This window comes from Pholcus phalangioides, unplaced genomic scaffold, assembly GCF_987345545.1.
Source record: "Pholcus phalangioides strain wild (caught in Gottingen) unplaced genomic scaffold, Ppha-v1.0 ptg000003l_1, whole genome shotgun sequence".
NCBI lineage: Eukaryota > Metazoa > Arthropoda > Arachnida > Araneae > Pholcidae > Pholcus > Pholcus phalangioides.
In genome coordinates, this window is record NW_028301596.1 from 5,191,307 (window position 1) to 5,217,381 (window position 26,075).

The following is a 26,075-nucleotide window of genomic DNA, read 5'->3' on the forward strand; positions in this document are numbered from 1 at the left end:
TTTCTTTTTTCAAAAACTCCAAATTTATTTTGTTTCCAAAGTTAAATAACACATAAAACAGTCAAATCTCAATGTTGTCATCTAGAGGCCTGCGCCTGTACAGAGCAACTAATTAAAAGTAAAGACGAAAGAAACAAAACAAAAAAAAAATAACACAAAAGTTATAATAAAAAATAAAGTCAAATAATAAAATGATTTTGGATAAATTTTTGTAACAATTATATTGAAATGCATGTTCACATAACAGTAGCATTTGATACAATAAAAATTGATATGAGACAACTACAGGCATATTGATAATAGTATAATTCGCTTCTATAATTGAAAATATACATTAATATCGTATATTACTATTAGAAATTCAAAAATTGACTTTTTAAATGATGCAAACCTGGATAAATTCTGCATTTCCAACGGTAAAGCATTAAATAGTTTAAGAGCAAGGTAGTAAAAATGTTTGCAAAATATTTCTTTTCTAAATGAGGGTATGCAGTAAATTTTGTTTGGTCTTCTCAGTGATATGGACTCTCTTTGAGTGCATATTGATTTATTACGATATATGTAGAGTATGATTCGGTAGATGGCGTTACGTCTTATGGGGAGTAGATTTAAATTTCTATGAATTGAGATTTGAGAGCGAGCACTGTAAATAGTTTTGAAACATCTGTTTTGAATAGAACAAATAGGCTGTAGATTTGTCTTGTAATCGCCTCCCCAGATGATGATACCATATAATTGGCAATTGAATAAAACCACGCATAGTAAATTTCTCTCAGAAATTCTGCCATTATATACCTTTTGTTTCAGATAATAGAATTTATATACGATAAAACGTAGTTTTTCAGTTATTTCCAGATCGCATGAAGTTCCCATTTCAGATTGCTACTAATGTAAAGTCAAAGATATTTGATATTTTGTACCTGCTGAATTTTTTGGCAGGAGCAGTCGAGGTTCATCAGACATATTGGACTACGGAATTTTAGATTAAAATCAATGTCGGAGTAAATTAAGTTGAAATGAATGACTCTTTAGTCCTTGAAAAATTTAGGGTTAAATCATTAGCTAGAAACCATTTCCTGATTAAGCACAGGTCTTGATTTATTTTTGTTGTTAGTGTATTAAAATCGTTGGGAGAATATAACAGAGCTGAATCATCGGCGTAAGTAATCATAGTAGAATAATTATCTTTTCAAAATTTTTAGACAGTCCCGTCCAGAAATATGGAATTTTTCCACTGTATTTCTTTTTAACAATTTCGTCAAATTTCGTAGTAGCAAATTGGCCTACCACAACTTCAACACACCCGAAAAGCTTTACTTACTTTATCGAAAGAGCATCAATAATCTCCATCCCTTCCTTTTGTGAAGACTGAACGGTGAAACACCGAAATACTGTACACCATCTGCCATTCAATATTCCCCTGTCTAAACAAAGCTTGCAAAATCTCGATGCATGCAGCATTATACGGATTAAAATAATTTACATGAATTTGAATATTTGAAAAATTTTTCCTTGTAGTAAGTATTTTTTTTCCTGTTCCCAATCAACCCTTTTAAATAAGTTAAATACTTATAAATAGTTTTAAATAAGTTAAAAAGGGTCTGTCTTCTCGCTCAATAGGATCGGAATTCCTACAAATCAGTTTTATTTGATGTTTCGTGAAGTGACCAATTCTTGGAATTTTTACCAAATCAACCTCGAATTATTGCTTAACTTCGCCTGTTATCCATAAAGAGCGATACAAACGTGATGAAAGCAATGCATCTTTAAAATATATTATAGCCTAGTTTTTCATTATCATAAAAGGTTCAGTATTTATAATTTTTTAACCTTTTCTTATTAAAAAGGAACTTGAGTGAAAAAGTATCCTTAAAATGTCAAAAAATGCCATAAAACGGGAAAAAATGACTTTGAAGCGGTAAAATGCAAATGTCATCAATATCCGGCTCTGATTATCACTCACTGATAATTGTTGTTAGGTTAGTCATTTGTTTGAAGGGACATCTCGAATTCAAATACAGTGAGCCAATCTTTTAAACCCCCATTTCGGTTTTAACGACGCTTTCCAATTACAACGACTCAATTTTATGTTATTTTAGATGTTATAAAACTAATTTTAACTGTATATTATCATTAAAGAAAAGTAAATACCCTCTCGGATGTTTCTCGAGTATATCCAGTACAGTGTGGTCACAATACTCGAACACAAGATGGAGTTTCCGCTTCCTACGGAACACTTCGATAAGGTTCACGAGATTTGGATGTTTTAGTTGCTGGAATGAAACCAAACATTATTTTACATGAATAATAATGAACTTAATTCAATAGATATTCATGAACGATACATTACTCTCATTCTCTCTTTCTCTGAATCTATATGAACATTACCTGAAATTCAAACACTCTTGCGTAGATTCTAAGAACACTTCTCTCATGGGGTAAAGTTTTGAAAAGCGATTCCTTTTTCTTTCAATGCAGAATTTATTGTATCATTATTTTTATCATTATCACCGAAGTCCGACCTCGCAGTCATACAGTGAATAAATCAACTTTCATTGATCAAAGTTTAAGCAATACATTCTTCGCGGTTATCAGCCCATTATCGGGTAGTAACATCGAATAGCTCTTTCCGAATTATTTTATTTTATTATTATTATTATCATCGTTATTATTCTTTCTTCACCTGGAAAAGTTCCAGTTAAAAAAAATGTTAGATACTATATTATTACTACTACTAGTTTTTTTTTGGAAACTTTCCATTTGGCTGTAATTCATCTCCAGGAAACAGAAGTTTTCAACGGGGTTTTTAGGCAAATTAATTTCAACATGAGAGACTATGCTCGAACAAAACCAAGGCTCCAGAAAGCAAAATCAACAGAAGAACAATCTTACTGCTAGCGACAGTCGATGCCATGAATGAGAGCATATATTCGGAATGTTAAATGTGTGTTGTGTGGCAGCTTTGGGAGTTCAAAGCCCTCTGGTGTTCGTGATTTTACCATAGCTAATTGAACACTAGAAAAAAAAAAACTGACCTGGAATACCAAAATCGGGTTGTGGTATGCAGGGTGTAATTAAACTGATGGGTCAGCACTGTTAAGGGTAACAGAACTCACCCCAAAAACAAACAACTTTCACTATACAACGTGGGGTCGGAAAGCAGTGGCGAGCCACGAGACACGAGAGGGCGTACGCGTAGTAGAAATGGAGGACACGGTAAAGACGAATAATAAAGGACAAAGAATCTTTATCATCGCAAGCATTGCAACAATGCTCAAATGAGTGATCACCAGCTGCAATACAGAGTCGCCTCGGCGATGGAGGGAATCGCGTACACGTTGGAAGATTCCTAGCATTTCACGAACGTCCGCAGCTACAACGCTAATTCGGACGGCAAGGTCCTCTGGTGACTCGATGGGCATCTTATAAACGAAGCTTTTTTAGCTGTCCCCCAGAGAAAAAAAATCTAGGCTGTATGGAGCTCAGTGGAGCTATTTTGTTGGCTGGGGACGACGACGACGCCAATCTCTTTATTTTGTATAAGTTTTAACTTTTTACATTGAAAGCTAGCCTAAAATCGAGTCTCAAATTTAAAGTGTACCCTCTTCGGGCACAACCACAAAATTATAACGGTAAGTGCAATCTTTACAAAATTATGCCTGCGTAGGCATGAATAGAATGTCTACCCTCCTCTAGGTCTGAATAGAGTGTCTACCCTCCTCTAGGTCTGAATAGAGTGTCTACCCTCCTCTAGGCCTGAATAGAGTGCATACAAGTTTTTCTTTTGCAATTCTAACTTTTAGGCCCCTTTCACACGGAGCGGATGCGGACGCGGATGCGGACGCGGGTCCGCATACCCTTTCAAACGAGCGCTGAAGATGCGGACGAATCGCCCGCATCTTTAGTTCGAAATTCGTGCATAAAAACTGTTTTTTCGCAATTTTTGTAATTATTTTTCTCCTTCACCCCTGATTCAGTGCCCATAGGCAGCCTAGAGGCATTCTTTGGTGGTTTTTATCATTGAGCCTAAAGATGCCTCCATTCCGATCCTCACAAGTAGTCGATGGGAGAAAATATCTTGAAATATTTTCAAAAAATTTTGAAAAAAAATCTGTCTTTTCGGAAAAATATGAAAGAAAAATTCCAAAATCACATCCAATGTTCGAAAAATCCAATCCAAAAACATTCGATGTTCCAAAAAAAAAAAAAAATTCTGCAAATATCAAAGAATTTGCAAGTATAAAAAAAGGGAGGGGTTGGGACTTTCAAAATGTCTGTGCTTCGAAATATTCACATCACAATTCAGTCTTAGGCCGGGATTACACTATAAAAGTTTTGTAAAAGCTCTTTGATAAAACGTGAAAAATTCAACCATTAAGATCACCGGTTGCATTTGCTTGAATGCAACCGATGCGCCTATTAGTTGAATTTTTCAACTTTTATAAAAGATCTTTTACAAAACCTTATAGTATAATCCCGGCCTCAAGTATGGATTACACTATAAAAATTTTATAATAATTCTTTTAAAAAAGCAACTAATATATTTATCGGTTGTGGATAACGTTGTTTAATAAAAGTATTTTTTTTAAAGTTTAAAAAAGTTAACAGATTAAAAATTAAAAAAAACAACAAATATTTAAAATAATATTTCAGATATTTATTTTTTTAAATAATTTTAAAAATTTAAAAAGAAAAAAATTAAAATTTTTAAATTAAATTTAAAAGTTATTGAAGTATGTAGTCAATTAAATATTCGTAATGAACAGAACGGCTTATAATTTTGGTCCCGTCAGTGGCCGTTGTTGACAGGTTTTATTGTATAAAATTGTGAAATATGGACAAAAGGCAGTTGAAGTTGCTATATCTCCATCTCAGAAGGAAACGGAGGGATAGACGTATGTAGGTACATTATATTAATGAGCAGGGACCATCATATGGTGTTTTTAAGGGTATTTATGGCAAATAATTAAAAAAATTCCGTGAAAAATCACCTTCAAAAAGTAGCCAAAGATGCGGACGAATTCGCTCCGCATCCGCATCGTCTGAATAGCCCCGAATAAACCTATTGTCAAAACTTCTATGTGCGGATGCGGAGCCCTCACTTAGGTTTTGACACATGCGGACGACGTCCGGACCCGCATGAACATTTCCTAGGTGCGGAGATTTTTCGGCTCGTCTGAAAGGCGCAGTATATTCCAATTGTTAAAACTTCTTCCGGACCCGCATCCGCATCCGCTCCGTGTGAAAGGGCCCTAAAGTGTAGCGTGCCGGAAAGGGTTAAGCCGCATCTGTCTACAATAAAAGACATGACAATCATAATCAGTTATTATCCAATTCTAGGTTATAACGCACCTTGAGCATCCGGATTTCTCTAAGAGCTATTTTCTTGATGAGAGGGTCGTCTTCGGTCTCGACGTATTTTTTGATGGCGACCAACTGACCGGTCTCTCGACTGCGGCATTTGAACACGACCCCGTAAGACCCTTCGCCGATCTTCGCGATCTTCTCGTACCTTTCCATCACTGGAAGCCGTCGTTCAGCGGGCTCCGATCGCTTGCGGCTATCGACCAAAAAAAAAAATTGATTAATTAGTAACTACACACGGGAAAATACAGTATATAAAAGTCTGAATACATATTTAATGAACCCACACAAGTACCTTTTATGAGATGATGGAAGATATCCATATCCAATCCAGATATTTTTCCTGTATTTAAACAACTTGTAAATCACAGACATCCGACTTGAATTCATAACACGCAGATTAAACATTGAATTAATTACTCCTTAGTTCACTCTGATTATATTAAAAACCATAATTTCACATGATTCATGTCGAAACGAAGAAAAAACTGTCCAATGTTCTGTTCATGGTTTCATTTGTTTTGATTAATTTTTATGACTTGTGTGTGTTGTTTTTATCTTCGGTAAGAAATCTAAATTCTTAATAACAAAAATGATAAATAAAATCATTTAAATAACATTATAAGGTCACGGCCGTCAACATATATACCGGGTGCATAGGTAACAGGGCGTATGACATTTTACTGGCGAACCATTGATTCTAGAGGCATACTTCCAATTAGAAAAAGTGTCCAAATAACGTGTCAGATATGTCATTCATGTTGCAAGAGGTTGTATAGTTATTAATACAAAAAATTTGACTTACTATACCGTCTCCGTTCACCTAAAAACCCAATCAAAAAGTTGTTGCCCTGTCTATCCGAATGCCAACTAAAAAATTCCACTTTTCTAAGTGCAATATTTACTGAGTTATTCAAATTCGGAAAAACGGAGGAAAATTGGGGGGAAAACAGCATTAAATGCGGGTAAAATGTTTTTCCCGTTCTTTAAATACTGGATACGCATTCTCAAAATGTCGGAATCTAGATTTTGTAGGATCTCTTATTTTAATTTTTAGTAACAAAATTACGGAAAATAATTTTAACTGGGCCTCAGATCTCAAACTTCTCTTGGAAAACTCTGGCTTTGTATTCGTCTGGTTTTCGCAAGAACCTAAAACAGCTGCAAAATTTACACCCCAAATTTTACTAGTTTATATTGACCAAAATATTCAAAGGGACTTTGAGCGCAATGGAGAAAAGCGCAAGAAATTCTCACTACAATTTATTAAAACTCAGTTCTTTACGGAACATTATATACTCTCGAAAATTGATTTGTTGAGTAAAATGGTCTTTTTTCAATTGAGAAAATTGCAAAAATTCTATCTTTATACAAGGTAAAACTTTCAAAATATCTCCTGCCAAAGATTGTAATTTCTGCAATTCGAAAAAAACTTGAAACGTGATCTTATATGATCATGCAATGTTCGATTTATATGTTCCACAGAAGAAAATTTATTATACTTTACTATAAGAAAAATTTATCTAATATTCTGACCCATAATGATATACATTCCTTTCTAACATACAGACTTAAAAAAATACCACCAAATTGTAAATTTTCTCTGCACCCTAAAACTACGAAATTTCGTTTTTAGCAGAGAGCGAAAACATATAGATACACATGTATTGTGAAAGATTCCCAAAAAGAGGTTTTCACTCTGAATTAAAAGTCACTACACTATCTGCTATTCCCCCTTTTTTATAGTAATTTAATTTTTTTATTCCCCCTCCCCCTGCTTTCTATTGTTAAATTTTTAGTTTCCTTGAATAAATTTGCATGCTTTTCCATTTTCTAAATTTTTATTTTTCCTTTTTATTCAACTATATTTCTATTGAGAAATTGAATTATATGGATGTTATGCCGAAACTGATATTTGGAAAGAAAAGTGATTTGTCCCCTCCGGGAATCGAACCTGGATCCCCCTTACATACCGGGCAAGTGGACATGCCCGGTTATATGTTAGTGAACATCCATACCCAAACCGGGATTCGGACCCAGACCTGCGCAGTCAGAGGCTAGCTCCCTAACCACTCGACGTCCAGGCTGCAAAATTTCTCTCGTTGTCTAACATTAGTTCTAATAGTGCAGTAATGAAAATTTTTTATTAAGGGTTATTTCAGCATTTTTTTGAAAACGTTTATATTTTTTGGATGCCGATTTCTCTCCTTCCCCAAAATTACCCGGACTCGTCTGGTAATTTATGAAATGCATAGCGTAACCCGTGCAATTGGAAAGCATTTCACAGTATAGCTCTCAGTGGCTTGAGGGCTTTATCGACATTCGGTCATTTATTTAACAGTTTTTCCATGTTAAATAGCTATATTTTCAAACATGGTCAGCGGCCATAGCAAAACATTTCCGGGGGCCATGCGCAGAAGATCTCTACTCTAGAGTATACAATGATTTCTATGTATCCAAATACATTTTTTTTTTAAGCGATTTAAAGAAGAAACCAATCATATTATTTTAGTTACTTAATTTAATTTTATGGGGAATTTAAATTACTTATTGGTGAGGAAATAGTTTTTTCGCGTTTCGTCTTATGGCAAAGTTTGAATTTGTGATCCTCTCACCTTCCGATTTTCAGATCATTCAATGCCTTTTTATCGACGTCATCGAAGAAACCATCAAAGTCATCGATGCGTCGAGAATTCCGGCCACACGCCGTATGTTTTCTCTTCGATAAATTCGATGTCCTCGAATCATTTTTGCATGTTGGCTTCCCTCGTCGTCCGAATTTCTTGCTCGCCGTATTGCCCAGAATGTCTATGAGGTCACCGTTATCCATAATCCATAGGTGAATTCTTTGTCTGAGCGAGATTCGAATTTCACTTCTACGAGATTCTCATTGAACGTGGGAATAAGATTATTTGAGAAAATCTTTCAGACCAGAATTTTCCGGGACTGTGATTGGTAGCATTGTGACATCGGTTGTATTAGCAGTCTATGAAGGCCTATTTCACGAAGGCATTGGCCAGTAATCTCAGTAGTAAGATGCAAAGGAACGATATGCATGGTATATAGAGTTCACATAATGTGTTACTAGATTAGAAATATTCAACCGTTGATGCAAGGTGCTCACCGTAACGTTCAAAAGTGCTCACGAGATCTTGGTATAAATAAACTCCAATGATACCATCGCATTTAAAAATTCATTAATGGTCTTGATGTCAGAATTGTCACGTTGGTGCTCTTCTTCTAATGGTGGGCATAAGTGTTGTAAGTAATCGTTTCACTCGAAAACGTCGAGAAATCTGTATTATGGACACTTCAATCTATATGTTGTCAACACCATACTGAATTTAAATGAGAAACTTGTAATGATAAAAGAATCGGTCAAAAACTTCAGTACCGAAAACCTGCGTCAGTGGCCTAGTGACAGAAACGATCAACAATATATTTCAAACTGAAAGCATTTTTAGTTACTAAACACGACCCATGAATCAGGAAATAGACGATTGATATGTTTTCACTCCGGTTGCTAAAATACTTACTGACTACGCCACTGGCCGTCATCGGAAAAAAATCTGTTCCCGAATACACTGCGCTTGGAAGATACACATCACGCGAATTGTATGATGGAAAGCCCTCCCCACGTATAGAAACACTCGGTAAATAAGAGAAGAATGGGTTGGAGACAACCAAATCGATATACCAGAACAAGAAGCTAAAGTACTGAAAGAATAAATAACTCGTACCGTGACCTTAAGTAGTTAAGGTAAAGTAAGAAACACGCTTCTTTTTCTTATGGCGTGTCTCTCTCTTCCAAAAGTCAACTCCCCAGAAAGGAAAAACGTGTACTACACGCACAAAAGTACTCCTACTATGGGGGGTATCGTGGATTTTTCTATTAAATGGTTATTAACACAGAGACCAGAGAACTTTATCAAAAGCAACACGGCATTTAGTTTCGAATGAGACGTACAGGTTAAGATGAAATTGTCATTTTACATCACAAGTTATTTGCTATTAGAACAGATTCATACTGAATACATATTCGTAATTGATATTAAATTCATCCCTTTGAAGGAGATTTGTTGTTAACAATCTATAATATCTTACGCTACTCGAATTTTTCTCCATATACTCGGAGCATGAGAGAGAAGTGACAAACTACAGTCGAATCCCGTTATAACGAACGCCAAGAGACCGGAGGAATCACTTCGTTAAAAAACGAAATTTCGTTATAAAAGAATTTCATTTTACCGAGCATTGTTCCTATGTAAACTTATTTGAGGGATTAGAAAAGTGTTCGTTAAAACTTAATAGATTTTTGCTATAACCGTATTCGCGTTAAAACGGGATTCGACTGTATTGCAAAGGAATAAACATGTTTTGAACCACGATGTGACCAAAGTAAACATTCAAAAATTCATCGTTGAAACTATTCGTTAAATGCGGGTAAAATGGTTTTTCCGCATTTAGAGTTTGTTTTTTCCTCCAACTTTCTTCCGTTTTTTGAATTCGAATATGTCAGTGAACGTTGCACTTGGAAGCATGGAATTTTTCTAGTTGGCATCAGGAGATACAGGGTAACAACTTTCTAATTGGGTTTTGAGGTACATGGGGACGGTATCAAAAGTTATTTTTTTAACAGAACCCCCCTTGAAACATGAATGACATATCTGAGTACTACACGTTATTTGGATACTTTTTCTAACTGGAAGTATGCCTCTAGGATGAACGGTTCGCCACTAAAAGACCACACGCCCTGTTACCTACGCACCCTGTGTATAGATAGATTGATTGAAGATTTATTGTTTACTAGCGATACCCGGTGACGTTCCCAGCCCCGTAAAAAATTTATATATGTACAGTTCAATTAGCCGGTATTTTACCGGCTCATCTGAAAGAAAGTGATTCAATAATGTCAAAAGTGACGATAAGATTTGATAATTTTAAAGTTCAAAAATTGATTTACTTTTACCAATTAATTTGAAAAAATTTCTACATCAAGTAAAAAAAAAATAATAATTTAAATTAAAAATTTCAGGCAAGTTCGCAGCAGCCCTTTATTTGCACACACTTCAGTAGTTTCAGCAGTGACTAGCAAATTGCTTTTATAGCAATAAATTGCAATTTTTGGCAAAATTTAGCGATATCTCGTATTTAGAATCGCAATTTCCTACACTCTCCTCGATTACGTATAGTGAACCAAAGTATGAAGTTATAATTTTATTTGAACCCATACGAATGTTACAAATATCAATTACAATGGAAGAATAGTTTTATAAAGTCTGCCTGCCTGCCTGCCTGCAGACCACCCATGAAAGTGGTCTCGAACCTTTCGGACAAATCGGGCCAAATGAAACTTCCCACTAAGCCCGCGGCCACCAACTCACGTAATTTAGTGATATCTTATAAGAAGCGGTCAATGGGACTCTGAATGAAGTAGAGATAAAAAAAATTGAAGACTGAAATTCATAAACATATCAAAAAAATTATTTAACCTTTTCGCTGTCAGTTTCAGAACCTTTATGAACATATATGTCCGGTAGAAATGAATGTGTGTCAATGATAAAATGCGTCACGAATCAGGAAATTAAAGCAAAATTTTTCCTGGAATTGTTTAAAACAAAATCCTATATTTTATTCAAAGATTATACTCAAATACTCACTATTATTCACAGGATTGTATTTGATTGTTGCTTATTACACAGCAGAAAAGAATACACTGATCGCAGCAACACTTGTATACACACACCGAAAAGAACTACATTGATCAAAAAGCAACATTTGTAATCATAAATTAAGATTCCGTGTGGAACAAAAACCTATTTGATTCCGTTATTTGTTAACCGATTTTTAAAACTCAAATTGCAATGGAAAATCTATTAAATTGCTCATCTTTAATGTAGAAAAAATTATTACGTCTAACTGAAAACGTGGGAAAATGGTGAAAAAAATGGTTGCTTTTCCAAGAAATTTCTGCAATAAAGAAACCTGATAAAAATATTTTCCGGCGGGAATATGCTTACAGCTCCTTCCGCACATTAGCGAAAAATCCTAAAAGAAATTTGGAGTGATACGATCAACGGTGTGGATTCGTATAAAGAACAAACATACATACTTTCACATTTATATATAAGATTCCCAAAAGTTCTGAGTGTTCAATAGGTGCATGGTTTCTCTCAGCTATTGTGATATGTCTTTTTATTATATTCAAATGAATATTTGAGAGATTTGGCTGATCGAAAGTTGAATTTTGAACATTTTAAAATTTATAAATGAAAAATTGAAGGTAATATTTAGGCGATCCATATTCCGTCTAGAAAATGCAGGACAGCGCCAATTTTCACCAAAGAAAAAGATGCTAAACGTCGAAACAACTGCCATTGTTGATGAAACTCGCTGAAAAATTATGAATGACATGAAAATAAAGGGCTACTACAAATCATTGTGAATTGAACATTATTTTATGAAAAAAATTGAAGGTGGCAGATGTGTGAAATGAATGTTTTTATACAAGGTTTGCAAAAAATCCGTAGACACTTTAAAAATGAATAAAAACCGGAATAATAACAGAAATAAAAAACGGTTTACAGGGTTAGCATCGCTAGGTCACGGGAATGTTTTTAAGACAAGAAAAAAAAACTAAGTAAACAGCCGATAGGTGGCACTGACGTGCACAAGTCAAAGAAAAGGTACGCAAATAACGAACAGAATGCCTACAAATCGTGTATTACAGCAGTATGTGTGGAATGACATATGGCTTTTCTTGAAAACGGAAACCACACTTCCAGCAAAATAGATCCCGATAGTATTCATAAAAAAAAGAAAAAAGATTCTTTACATGAATTCGTAAAATATATTTTTTTTCATAAAAAAATCATATATTTATGGCCTTATCATATAAAGTTTCATAAAAATATCATAAAAGCCACATCATATAAAGTTTGGAAACGGATAAAAATTCTTCTAGTGATTCTAAAATTATAGAATATATTTATGCGCATTTCTCGTTTACACAAAAATATAGGAAAAACTTTGCTTCCACCTATCAAATATAAAGTAAACTATCAGGAAATAATTTTAAGTGCAGTTAGGCCGGTATTACACTGTAAAAGTTTGATAAAATCCCTTTTACAAAAACTTGAAAAATCTAACCAATAAAGTTATTGGTTGCATTCTAGAAAATGCAACCATTCTAGAAAATGCAACCGGTGACCTTATTGGCTGCATTTTTCAAGTTTTATAAAAGGACTTTTACCAAACTTTTATAGTGTAATACCGCCCTCAGAGATGTTGGTGTCAAACCGGTATGCTGCATGGAAGTGAACAAAATATGTTATGAAAGCATATATTATTTGTTTTTTATGCTTCATGTCGGTATAAATTTTATGCGCCAAAATATCGGTTAGTTATAATATATTTTTTGGGAATGTAGAATATTGATTTGGGTATCTATTATTTTAAGTTACATGCCCGGTCGGGAAAGGAAATTTCTGGACATTTGTCCAGCCTTGATTTATACTAAATATTTGCGGAAATTCATTCACTAGCCAAAAATTATACGTTCATATAGAAATAATAAACAGTTAATAGTACTGATATACCTTCTCCGGGTATTGTCTTAAATTCGTAGAATTATGTAAAGATACTTCAAATTTTCAAGTTATTTGCAATTATTTTGATTGAAATAAATTTTTTGGCAAAAATCCGGATGGTCGTGAGCATCACGAATGATCGATGCTGAAACTAATTATAAATGAGATTCAAATAATTACAGTACGTAAAAAAACGGAATAATAGTAATTTTTACATTTTGATGTACATATTCGAATTTTGGTCAATAAGCGCCCTCTGATAATTTCGAATGCGTTTACGCGGCCTGTTAGAAATTATCAAACGTCCTATAAAATGTCATGTCTTTTTCAATGAAGTAGCCAATTTTCTTCCAATTTTCAGCAGATGCAAATTAAAGGGTACAGTTATATAACATGATGTCGCTTTGCACTTGTTTGTACAAGATATACAGTAAACTGGATGTTGTGTAAAAAGATGTTGATCTTTTTGGGAACGGTGGTGTCTTTTTTTTTTAAGAAAAATTCATCTCTGCCTCTACCGGGAATCGAACCCTGGCCCCTCATATGCCGGACGATTGCTCTTATCCAAGAAAAAAAAACTATACGTTACCAAAAAAATCAGCATTTTTACAAAACATCCACTTTACTGTATATTTTGTATAAAGGGTTTTGGGAAAAGTGTTAGAAATCAACTTTACAAAATGCCTGGGCTTGTTAATACTAAAATTAAGGGGGTTTTTGAGGTGGCGAGATATCTCGTCAATGCCGCTGAGATGATTAAAAAAAATTTTACCGATTTCTGAAATAAATAAAAACTGACATTCATTGAGTTATTTTAGGAAATACAATAATTCAATTACTAAGCGGTTGAATATAAAGTAAAAAATAGGTAAAAAAAATAGGGGTGAAGTTTTAAACTATTTTACTTCTCTAAAAATATAAAAAAAAATAAAAATCCACACTAAATTTCGTTAACAAATATAACAAAACACTTGAAAAAAAATGTATGCAATCAATTTATAGATTATTTGAATATCTACAACTTACCAAACAGTTTTTATAGTCTCCTATACACTAGATTGGAGATTATAAGCCTAGTTTTTGAAATCGAGTGCTTAGCAGGGAATATGGCGCATTGACGTCATCGTTGATATACGGTTATGTTCACAAAACCTATCAGAGATGGATGTCAATATGGACAACACCTTTTTGGTGTTGTTTCACCTCATTTCAATATTTTCTCTTCCTTTTTTTTTCTTCGTTCTGAAAATGCAGGTGCCCGGAGGATTTAACTGACAAAATGGGTCATCGTGGACTGTGTGAACGCGTGTAAAAAATAGAGGTTCATAAATTACACCTCAAAATACAAGAGGAAGTGAAACAACACACGAACTGTCACGATGGCTGACATCTTTGTCGGATTTATTCCGCGGTGCGTTTTGTACGGTATGTTAATTCACGAAATACAACTTCAATTGATTATAAAAAATAAGTTCTATCTGTGGTTAATAGCATCTGATAGTGAGTTCGAAATGATTGAATTATTCAAATCTGCATTTTTTATATTTAATAATAGAAGTTTTTGACTGGTAGATTTCATCAACATACATATATTAGTGTGTTTGGCACGTCATACCACGAAAAAAGAACTTTCATATTGCCACATACTGGAAAGCTTTCGCGTCACTTTATTCGGCCATTTTGCAAGAACTGATTTGGGCCACGTTGAAAGAGGTATAGTTCGTCCACATTGCCCTGTTTTGAGCACGTATTGCAAGAAAAATTGCTGCGGCTGTATTCGAAATAAACTTCGGCCACGTGTCACAAAGAAATCATATAACATATATATATCTTAGGCCACATAGGAACTCTGTTATTTACGTCACATTGGAAGAATTTTCCGGCCGCACTGCAAGAACTGTTTTTCGCTAATGTAAGAAGAAATCTTCGGCCACAATGCAGGGCGAAGGGACAGGACTGTTTTGGGTCATAATGGAAGAAGAGGGATTTTTTCAGGGCAATAACCAGAGCAGGGCAGGACCAGATCTAGAATCCTGCGAACTTCGAGGCCGTAGAAGGTTCCAACTTCGGGACTAATTTTTAAAGCATCCACAGAAGGAGGTTTTTTTAGGGCGCCAACTGAAGGGAAGGGTGGTTTTTATCACCAAAATATTATTCGCTTACACTTGAAAAATGTCTAGAACCGGCCTTGACTTTTGAGTCACCGAAAAAAAACTGTTTTGAGTCACATTGGAAGAATAACGTTTTTCGGCCACATTTAGACGATCTACTTAATCAGGGCCGTCAAGAGCATCATGGCCCTTCGGGAAAACTGATTTTCCTGATTCCCCTGCCTGGTTAAGAATGCCCATCTACCGATTTACATGCTTACGCTAGAAAATTTTGATCATTTCTCATTTCAATGAGGCCGTGCCCGGGTGGGCCCCATGCGTTAAGACGGCACTGCTTTTAATCCTCCTGTGGAGTAAGAATGGTTTTATTAAGCCGCATAGCGAAAGTGAGAACTGTTTTTGCCAAAGTGGAAGAAGAGCATTGTGCCAAAGTGGAAGAAGAGCATTGTGCCAAAGTGAAAGAAGAGCATTTGTGCCACATTGCAATAATAATTGTTTTGCCACTTTGTGGTCAGAAGAAAAACATTTCTGCAAAACTGGCACATTAGAAGAAAAATATCTTGTTCCGACCACACTTGAAAATTCGAACCATGGAAATACTTTAAAGTGCAAATTACCCTTCCACACCAGATAAAACGAGCAAAGCACCCTTCCTTGGTGGCAAAAAGAACTTACTCGAGAAACAGAATCGAAATAATTTCGGTGGGGGTGTTCACGATTCTAGAAGTAAGAGAGAAATAATAATATTCCGAATGACATGTATATAATCGTCCTTGAGCAAGAATCGCGTAGCGCATCCAAAAACATTTCCCCAAGGCCGCAAAGACACTAACTACGGGTTCGTTTGCTCTCGCCAAGGTCCTACGATTGGAACCGAAGCGCATCACTGACTCACAGTCATCCAAAGTTCTGGATGAGTCGGCAGAAGTGACCGATATTTTAAGCTTAACGTATGGTCATCATATATTAATGGAACACCACTATTTTCTACATTTTCATCTCACACTAAATTCGTATGAAGCCAATGATCGTCGAAATTGTTGGATCTGTTTTTAACTACGCCAACAGACACTCCAGTCAGACACGCGCGCGCGCACGCGGGCCCCCAAAAAATAAGATTTTAAACATATGAAGGATTTTCATTTGTATGAATTGAGCCCAGCGGCTCACAAAAAAAGCAACAAAAAAAACCTTTCTTGTGCAGTGGTTTTGGCGCCATCTCCCCTCTTGGGATGTTTCTGACTGACTCAAACATGATTCTGACTCACTCAAGTTCAACCTATGACCAGCGCTCCAAATTTAGCCCTCGGAGTCGTTTGATGGGGCCTTCGAGCTTAGTAACTAAGGTGTAAACCTAATTTTGTAAAAATGAACTAAGCGACCCATTTAATCACTCCACGTACATGATTATGGCAGCAAATTCGGATGACCTCTCTTTCACGAATTGGCGATAAATCTGGTAACCTCATCCTAACCTAACAGTACGTTATAAAAAGGAAGAAGGAGAAGAATATAGTAGGAGAAAAAATAGAAAAGTGTAATATAGATATGGTAGATAAAATAGTTTTTTAGTCTATTTTCACTCTCACATCCTACGTGTTCTCTTTCACTCTTACATGCATATAATAGAAAGATAAAAGATACGTTATATGTGTGGGGGAAAAAATTATTAACAGGAGGATATAGAAGGAAAGGAGGGAAAGAAAAAACAACTTCATTTGATAAGATTACTATAAAGCTTCGCGATGTGGTGAAGACAAAGGATAGAAAACACAGAGACCTTGTTTGAATTTATTCCACTGGTGATCGTAAAGGGGCAAATCCCTCAAGTGCCCCGCGACACATTTGCAGATTACTAAAGTGACCTGTGGCACAGTTTGGGAGCACTTAAGCGGTCCATGATGATGTTTCACATCTCACAAGTAACCCGCGGCACATTTCCTAGATCATTAAGTGATCCGCGGCACATTTTGATATCATTAAGTGCGAAGCATTTGCAGATTACTCGTGACTCGCGGCACAGTTCCTGGGCACATAAGTGAGCCGTTTCAAATTTACAGATCACTCAAGTGGCCCGCCACTCATTTTCAAACCAATGAAGTCACCTGCCAACTTCTAAAGATTGGGCACCCTTGAACTAAAGCTATACGGATTTTGATTACGAAAATTCCGAACACATTTTGATACGCAAGTAGCGTTAGGGCCTGTTCCTCATAACTTCGGGCACTGGAAAAATATGGATTTTTGGGGCTCCCTTTATATATATAATTTTTTACTCAGAGGCGTATACGGGGGAGGGCATGTGGGCCCGTACCTAAAACACAAAAAGCAGCCAGAGAGATTTTGGGCTCTGGGCAAATGGCCTGTTTGCCCATATGAGCTCCGGCCCGTCGAGCGGGATGGAATGGGGGTTGCCCTGCACCCAAAGCCCCCCCCCCATCTTCGGCTCTCCTCGAGCCCACCCACGAGAGGGAGAGAGTGGTCTTAAGTGTCCTCTCTTGAGGGCACCCCAAGACCCCTCTCGGCTCTCATCGAGCCCCACAAGTCGAATGTCTTATCTACCTAGTGATGGGGGGGGGGATATTTCCCGTTAAGCAAATAATAATACTAATGGTTAGTTTCCGTGTATTTAAAAAAAATCATTGAAACCGGGAGATGGTAAATGACCTGGCCACGTGTAAAAGAGGGGGGGGGGGGAGGGGGTACAGCAGCAGCACAATGTTAGAAGTCGTGACAGCAGTGTCGGAGCCAGGGGTGCTGTGGGTGCTCGAGCAACCACAGATATTCGCAAAATGGGTCTGAGTACACACACACTCCCATAATTGATTCATATAGATCAAAATTTCCTACATGAAACTCGAGACGAGCACCGCGTCGATTGCACTTTTCATTTTGATTTTAATTGCTTATTAAAATTCTAGTTTGAAATTTTATAACTTAAAACTGTATCATATGAGAAATAGCACCGCAGGGACTTGACCAATCCCCCCCCCCCTTCCGCGGTTTCATAAATTTCCCTATCCACATTATATAACTAGCACAGAAGAAACAACCAAAACCTCTGTAAAATTCCAGAGCTTTTTGAAGATTTTTTTCCGATTTTGGTCGTTAGCGCTCTCGCCCCTGTAACTCCGAGAGTCAGCTTTAGACTCTTAAAGGAAGAGAAATACTCTCTCTTTCCCTATTATTTATACTATACGCATATTCCCACGCCAAAGAAAAGTTATATATATAACTAGCACAGAAGAAACGAGGTTAGAAAGTGTTAGAAATATTATATATATATATATAATATTTCTAACACTGTCTTTCTCCTTCTGTTATCGAAAAGCGAACAAAAGCTGAGTCCGCCCACTGGCTGTTAATCGACAGGTTGGAGGTAATGCAAAAAAAATGCTTGAGTGGGGGGAAAAAGCATAACGCGCAGTATTCGGGCTCATAATTCCATTGCCAAATAAGATGGTTTTAAGGAGGCGAGATATCTCGTAATTGCCGAAATACAGAGCATTCAGTTAGGCGAGATATCTCGTAATTGCCGGAACGCAAAGCATCCAGTTAGGTGGGATATCTCGTAATTGCCGAAACACAAAGCATCAAGTTAAAGGCCAGATATCTCGTAATTGCCGTGAGAGGGTTAACGAACGGGGTTTTTGAAAGGTGGTCCTCGACCAAAACTTTTAGAGAACCTACTTCATTGATTTCATACTAATACAAATACAACACCACAACAGGCAAAATGCCCAGCGAGGTGGCTGAGAAAAAGATGCACATAACAGCAATGGATAGATTCATACGGTTCCAGGTCGCAGTGGGGGAAGGGGGGGGTCTGGGACAAATGCCATCATGTTGTATTTTTTACACTACAAATTTACGAATAGGATGCCAGAGATAAATCCCTGCTTAGGGGCCCGAGGTCATCCCTGAGTACAATATCAATTTTATATAGAAAAACATGCATATACTGATTTCAGAAGAAAGAATAGCTCTTTTATTACACTATGACAATAATTCCATCATTTTGATGAGGATTTATATGAAAATAATCCAACATATATAAAATTTAATACGATTTTGATGAAATTTTCACCGGAAAATATTTGTTCATTATTTATTTTGAAATTGTATCAATTTAATTACCTCCGTGATTGAGTTATTTTCAGTTGAATCAGGATTTTTGGTGAATTTCAATCATTCACATTAACACAAAAAAGAAACATAGTACATTCAAACCTCGGCATAACGGCATTTTTTACGTCCCCTTGCATGTAGCGTCAGTTCCAAAAGTCCTCTGTCATCATAATTGAGCGTACCCTTGATTTAGTTACCCCCGCTTATGAAGTCACTCTTGTGCAGAGTTCAGGGTGACGTTATACCGGGGTCTGACTGTATATAAATAAAATTGATAAATGTTTAATTATGTTGAAGCCTCTAACGGGGAGCCACTCTTCATCCCTCAGAAAACCAGCTCTTCAAATCCCCCCCCCCCTCCGCAATTCTGTACAGGGCTGTTTCGGTGGAACCATTATCCCACGGGTAAAGTGATGTTTCGGGGGCCCTACCCAGCTGAAAATGCTCGTATAATTTGCATACTTGCCATCGAAAATCATAATACCAAATCTCATCATCAATAGGCCGCTCTATTAACTTGAAGCCCCTGGACCGATGCTTGTCTCTGCTCCTATAGTCCTGTCAGACCCTGGTGCTGCAAATGTGTTTGTTGCTTTTTTCTCACTGTAGAATTTTTTCTTTTGACCTCAGGGAGCTAAGCCCTGACTTAAAGGATTGACTAGGTTTTTAGTTAGAATACGGTGAATATAAACTTTAAGGGCTATCATGAGAGGGCAGCACTTAAAGTTGAACTTTTACGGGGGGGGGGGGTTTCAAGATAGCTTCCAGGAGAAAGAGCCTCCGGGAAAAGTGTGATTTATGATATAAAATTTAGCCATAAAATTCTCGAAAAAAACTTGTATGTGAAGATGAATATATCCTGCATTATCTTGGCTGGAGAAAAATTTGAACGAATTTAATTATTTCTTCACAAAAAAATAAATAAATAAATGTGAAAATTTGTAGAAAAAAAACTGGAAAAATATATATTTACTATGTTCAAAATGTTCAATGTATGTACAGGGAGCCATGTGTGCTGACAAATGGTTCCAAAATTGTAACGTAACGTTCAGTAGTAATCGTTTCTCGCACGAAGAAGGGGCCGATAATGGCTCTGGCTCATACCGCAGCCCATGCAGTAACTTTAGGCGAATGCAGTGGTTTCTCTTCACACATATGAGGATTTTCGGAACCCCAAAATCTCCAATTTAAAAAATTTTTAAAAAAACTAAATTTTCGAAATTTCTGTACAACATTCTTACAGTTTTGCTAATAAACGTACCGTTTACCGCATAATTCTATTGATCTTTGTTGTAGAGATATTTAATTTTGAAATAAGGGCTTATTCACTGATCACCCTGTACTATGTTTCAATGCATTCCTTGAGTATCAAAGATGCAAAAAAATTTCAAAAATTCCAAAAAAAATTAATACTCGGGTTCCGAAAGTGTTTAAAAAAATCAGTAGTTAACTAGAAAAAAAATTACGCTGTAGGAATGGTTCCCTTTATATAGAAACCGTATAAAAAATTACCACTTATAATAATTACAAAACAGAACTGAAATTTAAAAGAATTTCAATTCCTATTTATAAAAGTAACAATATTATTCAGTATTAACTGAAAATTTGTAAATTCATAACATTAATTAATGATACATAAAATTTACCTTCAAATAAATATAACTAATAACTTACTTGAAATAAAAGTCCGTTGTTTATAGTCAAGTATTATAAAGTTCATTCCCAACCTTTATCGGACGTCAGAGTTTCATACCAATATGCAAATTACATACAATTATTTTTTTCCCCTCTTCAATGAATTAATAACACTCGAAATTTATAGGCCGTGTATATACAATCACATTAAAAATCCACGTTTATGATAGCCTTATCAAAGGAAAATATCCGTTCAAGACGGGACTCGTCTTTTTACTGCGCAAGGCAGTGTTTATGTGTGAGTGTGCGTGTGTGTGTATTATACGGGGGTTCCCATGGAAATCTGTTGGGAAAACATAACCTTCTAGTGCTTTTGAAGAGGGCAAAGCTCGTGCTTTCTCCGAGTAGAATAATACTGTATATAACAAAAAAAAAAATTAGTGGGTTTTTTTCCCCCGTATTTAGCCGATGTGCTTCTACAATAGGAATCAATTCGTGGAAGACCGACCGAAAATTGCTGCGGCTATTCGGACGGGAAGTCCAAAATTACCAAAACTAAAAAAAAAACCACCATCATTTTGTTCCTCTTCCTGTATTATTTCCCGTTTTATTTAGACATGGCCGGCCGGTCGATTCTTACAGGTGTGGGCGATAAGCTTCTCATGTACTTCGAAAATAGATTTTATAGTATGCAAATAAATTAGGGCTGATCCGATTATAATCGATACATTGTTTATTAATCGCGGTTAGAATTTTCATTTAAGTTAATAAAAACTCGATTATGTACCACATTATCAAAAAAAAAATGAAATAATTATCATGTAAATTTTTCAGCATGTCGTTCTAATAAAAGCCTAAAAACAAAAATAAATAGTTATTTTGGAAAAAATTATTTAGTACGCAACGAAATAATTACCCTGGTACTTATTGAAGTACCGTCAGCACTATGCACTTAGAATTAGAAAAAATACAAAAATACCAGTTCAAATATGTTTAGTAAATACATAATAATGAATATTCATTTATTTTACCAAAAAAGAAAGCCATAATTTAGCCGTGTAATTTCAAGACCGGATAGATAATTATTATTATTTTCATTTTCAGATTATAGGAGTTATTTTTCAGTTTTCCTGCAGATCTATCAGTATGCGAAGTCTTAGGATTAAAAAAGCCGCTATATGCTATTCATTTTGCGGTGTGATGTAGCGGTTGTGGTTGCAAAACCCGCGTAAGTAAACAAATCAATTTCAAACGTGGAGCTTATGTTACTGGAGGGATCAACATCGAATGCAAGGAAATCACGTGACCAGTTGAATAACACAGTTCCTGCCTGGCAATTTCCCCATAGAAATGTACAGTGTCTAACTATTGCGTTTTAAAGATTGAAAAAAAGAAGGATGGAGAATATAGAGACTCATCTAAAGATATAGATAAAAGATAAAATTATTAATTTCATTAATACTGGAATAATTTCTTTCGTTATTGCTGAAAAATTTCTTTCATCAATTCTGGAATTTTCCTTCATTGATTCTGGAATTTTCTTTCATTAATTCTGGAATTATTTCCTTCATTAATTATTATTTCTTTCACTACTTCTGGAATAATTTTTTTCATCAATTCTGGATTTGTTTCTTCATTAATGCTGAAATTATTTCTTTTATTAATGCTGGAATTATTTCTTTTATTAATGCTGGAATTATCTCTCATTAATTCTGGAATTATCTCTCATTAATTCTGGAATTATCTCTCACTAATTCTGGAATTATCTCTCATTAATTCTGGAATTATCTCTCATTAATTCTGGAATTATCACTTTCATCAATGTTGAAATTATCTCTTTTATCAATGTTAAAATTATCTCTTTCATCAATGTTGAAATTATCTCTTTCATCAATGTTGAAATTATCTCTTTCATCAATGTTGAAATTATCTCTTTCATCAATGTTGAAATTATCTCTTTCATCAATGTTGAAATTATCTCTTTCATCAATGTTGAAATTATCTCTTTCATCAATGTTGAAATTATCTCTTTCATCAATGTTGAAATTATCTCTTTCATCAATGTTGAAATTATCTCTTTCATTAATTCTAGAATTTTTCTGTCATTAATTTCGGAATTATCACTTTCATCAATAAATTATCTCTTTCATTAATTCTGGAATTATCACTTTCATTAATGCTGGAATTATCACTTTCATTAATGCTGGAATTATCACTTTCATTAATTTTGAAATTATCTCATTTATGCTGAAATTATTTTTTATTTATTGTTTTAAAGTGTTTATGCCATAAGAAAATAACGGAAATTGTGTGCGTCGGGGGTTATTCAATGAGTCGCGTGATCTTCCGACGAATGATGTTCTCAGCATTGCGACACCGTTCTCAGCACTGCCAAGGTGTTGGCACTGCGAAGAATCTCTTTCTCGTTAGCCCCGCCCTCCAGTAATGTAATTTCGATGGTTTCAAAAACAGATAAGACCAAGATGCGCATGGGCATTCATAGATCCCATGGCTTGGTTGCAAAACCAGATAGATGCAGAAAAAAAAATTCTCCCAAATTAATATTTATACAGAGCTAAAATTTGGTCAAGACTTGGGTCTATCTAATACCAATTTCTAAAAAAAAAAGATAAAACTCTTCCAAAATAATGCAATTAATCAGATTTTTAGTTTCTGCAGAAAAATTTGCCGAAAGTGATCTATCTGGTTTTGAAATTACACTGCTGAATTTATTTCATACATTTGTTAATCCTTTATTTGGCAGTGTTGCTCTCACGATTCGATTTTACTTTCGATTCATCATTCGATTTTTACTTTTGAACTTTCTATGAAGTTTCTATAATAACCAGCAAAATGGCTCAAAAGGCGATATGTCTCTTATTTCTTGGCCGCTGTGGTGGTCGAGTGGTTATAGTGACGGACTCGCGATGCGACGATCCGGGTTCGAACCCCACAGTGGTGGTCGGCTGAAGTTGGTTTTCTGTGGTTCCCAACTTCAAGGCGTAAATGCGAGCCGATCTCCCCGTTAAAAAGTCTCGCCACAGTGAGCAACAGTCCTACAACGATAAATCATTCAATCATAACACTTCACTCATAGTTAGAAAAACTGATGGCAGATGGCAGCACTACACATAACAAGCATTACAGAGAAACAAAAAAAAACTTCACGTCAGGTTTCACTACACGTACACGCACATTCCCGCATACGAGTATAATACGCTATTAACATCATCAAATAACAGAAAAGAAGCGCATAAAAAATATTTAGAGGCCGCCATTTTGAATGCCCGCCATTACTGTAATAGGAGAAATCTATGATGGCCTCATATCGAAAATTAAATCTTCATATATGTAGTATATGTGTCCCAAGTTGCATGCTTCTATCGTTAAAGGCACAATCTCTACAATTATTTCACCTATCTGCAGCACTAATGTTGAATGATTTTGAAAAACAAACATGCTCTTCATAGATTGAAGTTCATGAAGTGTTGGAAGAGAAAATCGTATTAACCGATATTTCAGTGTATCCAATTTTGTTGTAAGCGGGCTCAACTTACTTAAAATATTGTTGCAATAAAAAATTGCAGAACATATTTAAAAAAATATAAATTGTTTTTTCAGAAATAAATAGAAATAAACAAAATCGTTCACCTACACATAAAATCAGAAAATATTACCTGAGATTACAATAGATGTCTTTAGGGAAACCGAAACTAATTTTGATTGGAACGCGTAATTACTGAAACCGAAACTTAAAACGGACTTTAATATGGTGATAATGATTCAGGTCCACGAGAACAAAATAGATAAAAGTTATTTTAACAGATATTTGACTCTATCAAATTTCACTCTGGGTTTTTTTTGTGTGCTAAATTGCGATACATTTCAACAAAATTGGCGTACTGATCATTTGGCGCGGGTAGCAACAGGTGCACCCGCACAGGGTCCATTTGGAAGGGGGGTCCAGAATAAGCCTAATTCTAGGCTATATACTTTGCAGAAAAATGTAACGTATAAATAAAAACTGAAACTTTACAAATTTAGAAAAAAATCGACATTTTCGGAAAAAAATCACAAAACTACAATAATTTTTAGCTTGATCCAAAAAACTACGATAATGTTACAAAACTTATGAGAAATAATTAAAAATGAATTCAGTTAAATGTTGAATATTTTGAGGCATCTCCCTTAGCTTTAATAACCTCTCATAAACGATTTTGCAATAGATTTTTGCCATTGCTTTTACCGACACTTGCTCACGTGGTCTTCAAACTCATTAAACGTTCGTTTTTGTCTTTTGGAGCAAACTTTTGAAAGATTTTCTTCACGACAACCTTATAAATTCTCAATGGCACTCAAATCTGGTGAATTTGATGGCCAAGGAGAGAGAGAGAGAGAGAGAGAGAGAGAAGCAATTTAATTTGTTTTTTCTTCGAACCCAACAATGATTTCGAAGTTTGAGAAGATGCATAGTCTTGTTGGAAGATGAAATCAGCATCCAGTAGATCTTCAGCCGATGGTGTCATGCAGTATCCTAGAATTTCTCGATATGCATCGGAATTTACTCTTCCGGTCAAAATACCGTCTCCCGAGCCCTCAGCGCTCATACAACCCCATACCATAACGGAAGTACCGCTTCATGCATTGCTTAGTGAATGAATGCTTCATGGTTGAGAAGCCAAACAAGGATATCTTGATCACCGTGGGACACACGAAATGACGATTCACCACTGAAAAGAATCCTATTCCAGTCACTCGTCAACCCATAATTGTCTTTGTTTTAACCATCGTACTCTAGCATTCATTTGCTTGCGTGTAAGGAGCGACTTCCTCTTGGGCACACGGAATATATCCATAATGACTGAGTCGTCTCAGTGTGGTGGACGACGCATCGACACCACATCCTTTCCACTTTTTACGGATAAGCCTGACGCTACGAAAGCGGTGAAAACTAACGATGTTTTTTGAGTCCATCCTGTCTCGCTGTAGTAATAGGCTTACGGCCACTATTTGCGCGTTATCTCTGAAAATTGCTGTTATTTGAATGATGTCTTAAAAGTTTACTCACACTTCCTTGAGAACACTTTGCTTTCTAGGAGATCATCTGCTGATTAAATCCTTCTTTGCTAGAGATTCACTACCGCAGAGATTAACTTAGACCTTTTCTTAAATCTTTCTTTCGACTGATTTTCAACACACAACTGAATAAAACCGGTTTGCAAGCCTGCCTTTGTATGTCTAACGGCTT

General features: G+C 35.7%; 1 protein-coding gene across 2 annotated transcripts in view; it reads right to left on the reverse strand.

The window, feature by feature from the left end:
* LOC149087945 (cyclin-dependent kinase-like 1) overlaps positions 1 to 21,100 on the reverse strand; it is a 38,149-nt gene extending 17,049 nt beyond the window's left edge. The window contains exons 1-3 of one of the 2 annotated variants that reach the window (XM_089252619.1): positions 20,867 to 21,100; positions 5,353 to 5,560; positions 2,152 to 2,273 (exon numbers count right to left, since the gene is read on the reverse strand). In XM_089252619.1, coding sequence (XP_089108745.1) covers positions 2,152 to 2,273; positions 5,353 to 5,520 — 290 coding nt within the window. In that variant the 5' untranslated portion in view covers positions 5,521 to 5,560; positions 20,867 to 21,100. Of the gene's footprint in view, positions 1 to 2,151; positions 2,274 to 5,352; positions 5,561 to 13,979; positions 14,063 to 20,866 lie in introns of those variants that run through there. The other variant, XM_089252626.1, reaches the window with a different exon arrangement.
* Between the last annotated feature and the right edge of the window lie 4,975 nt (positions 21,101 to 26,075).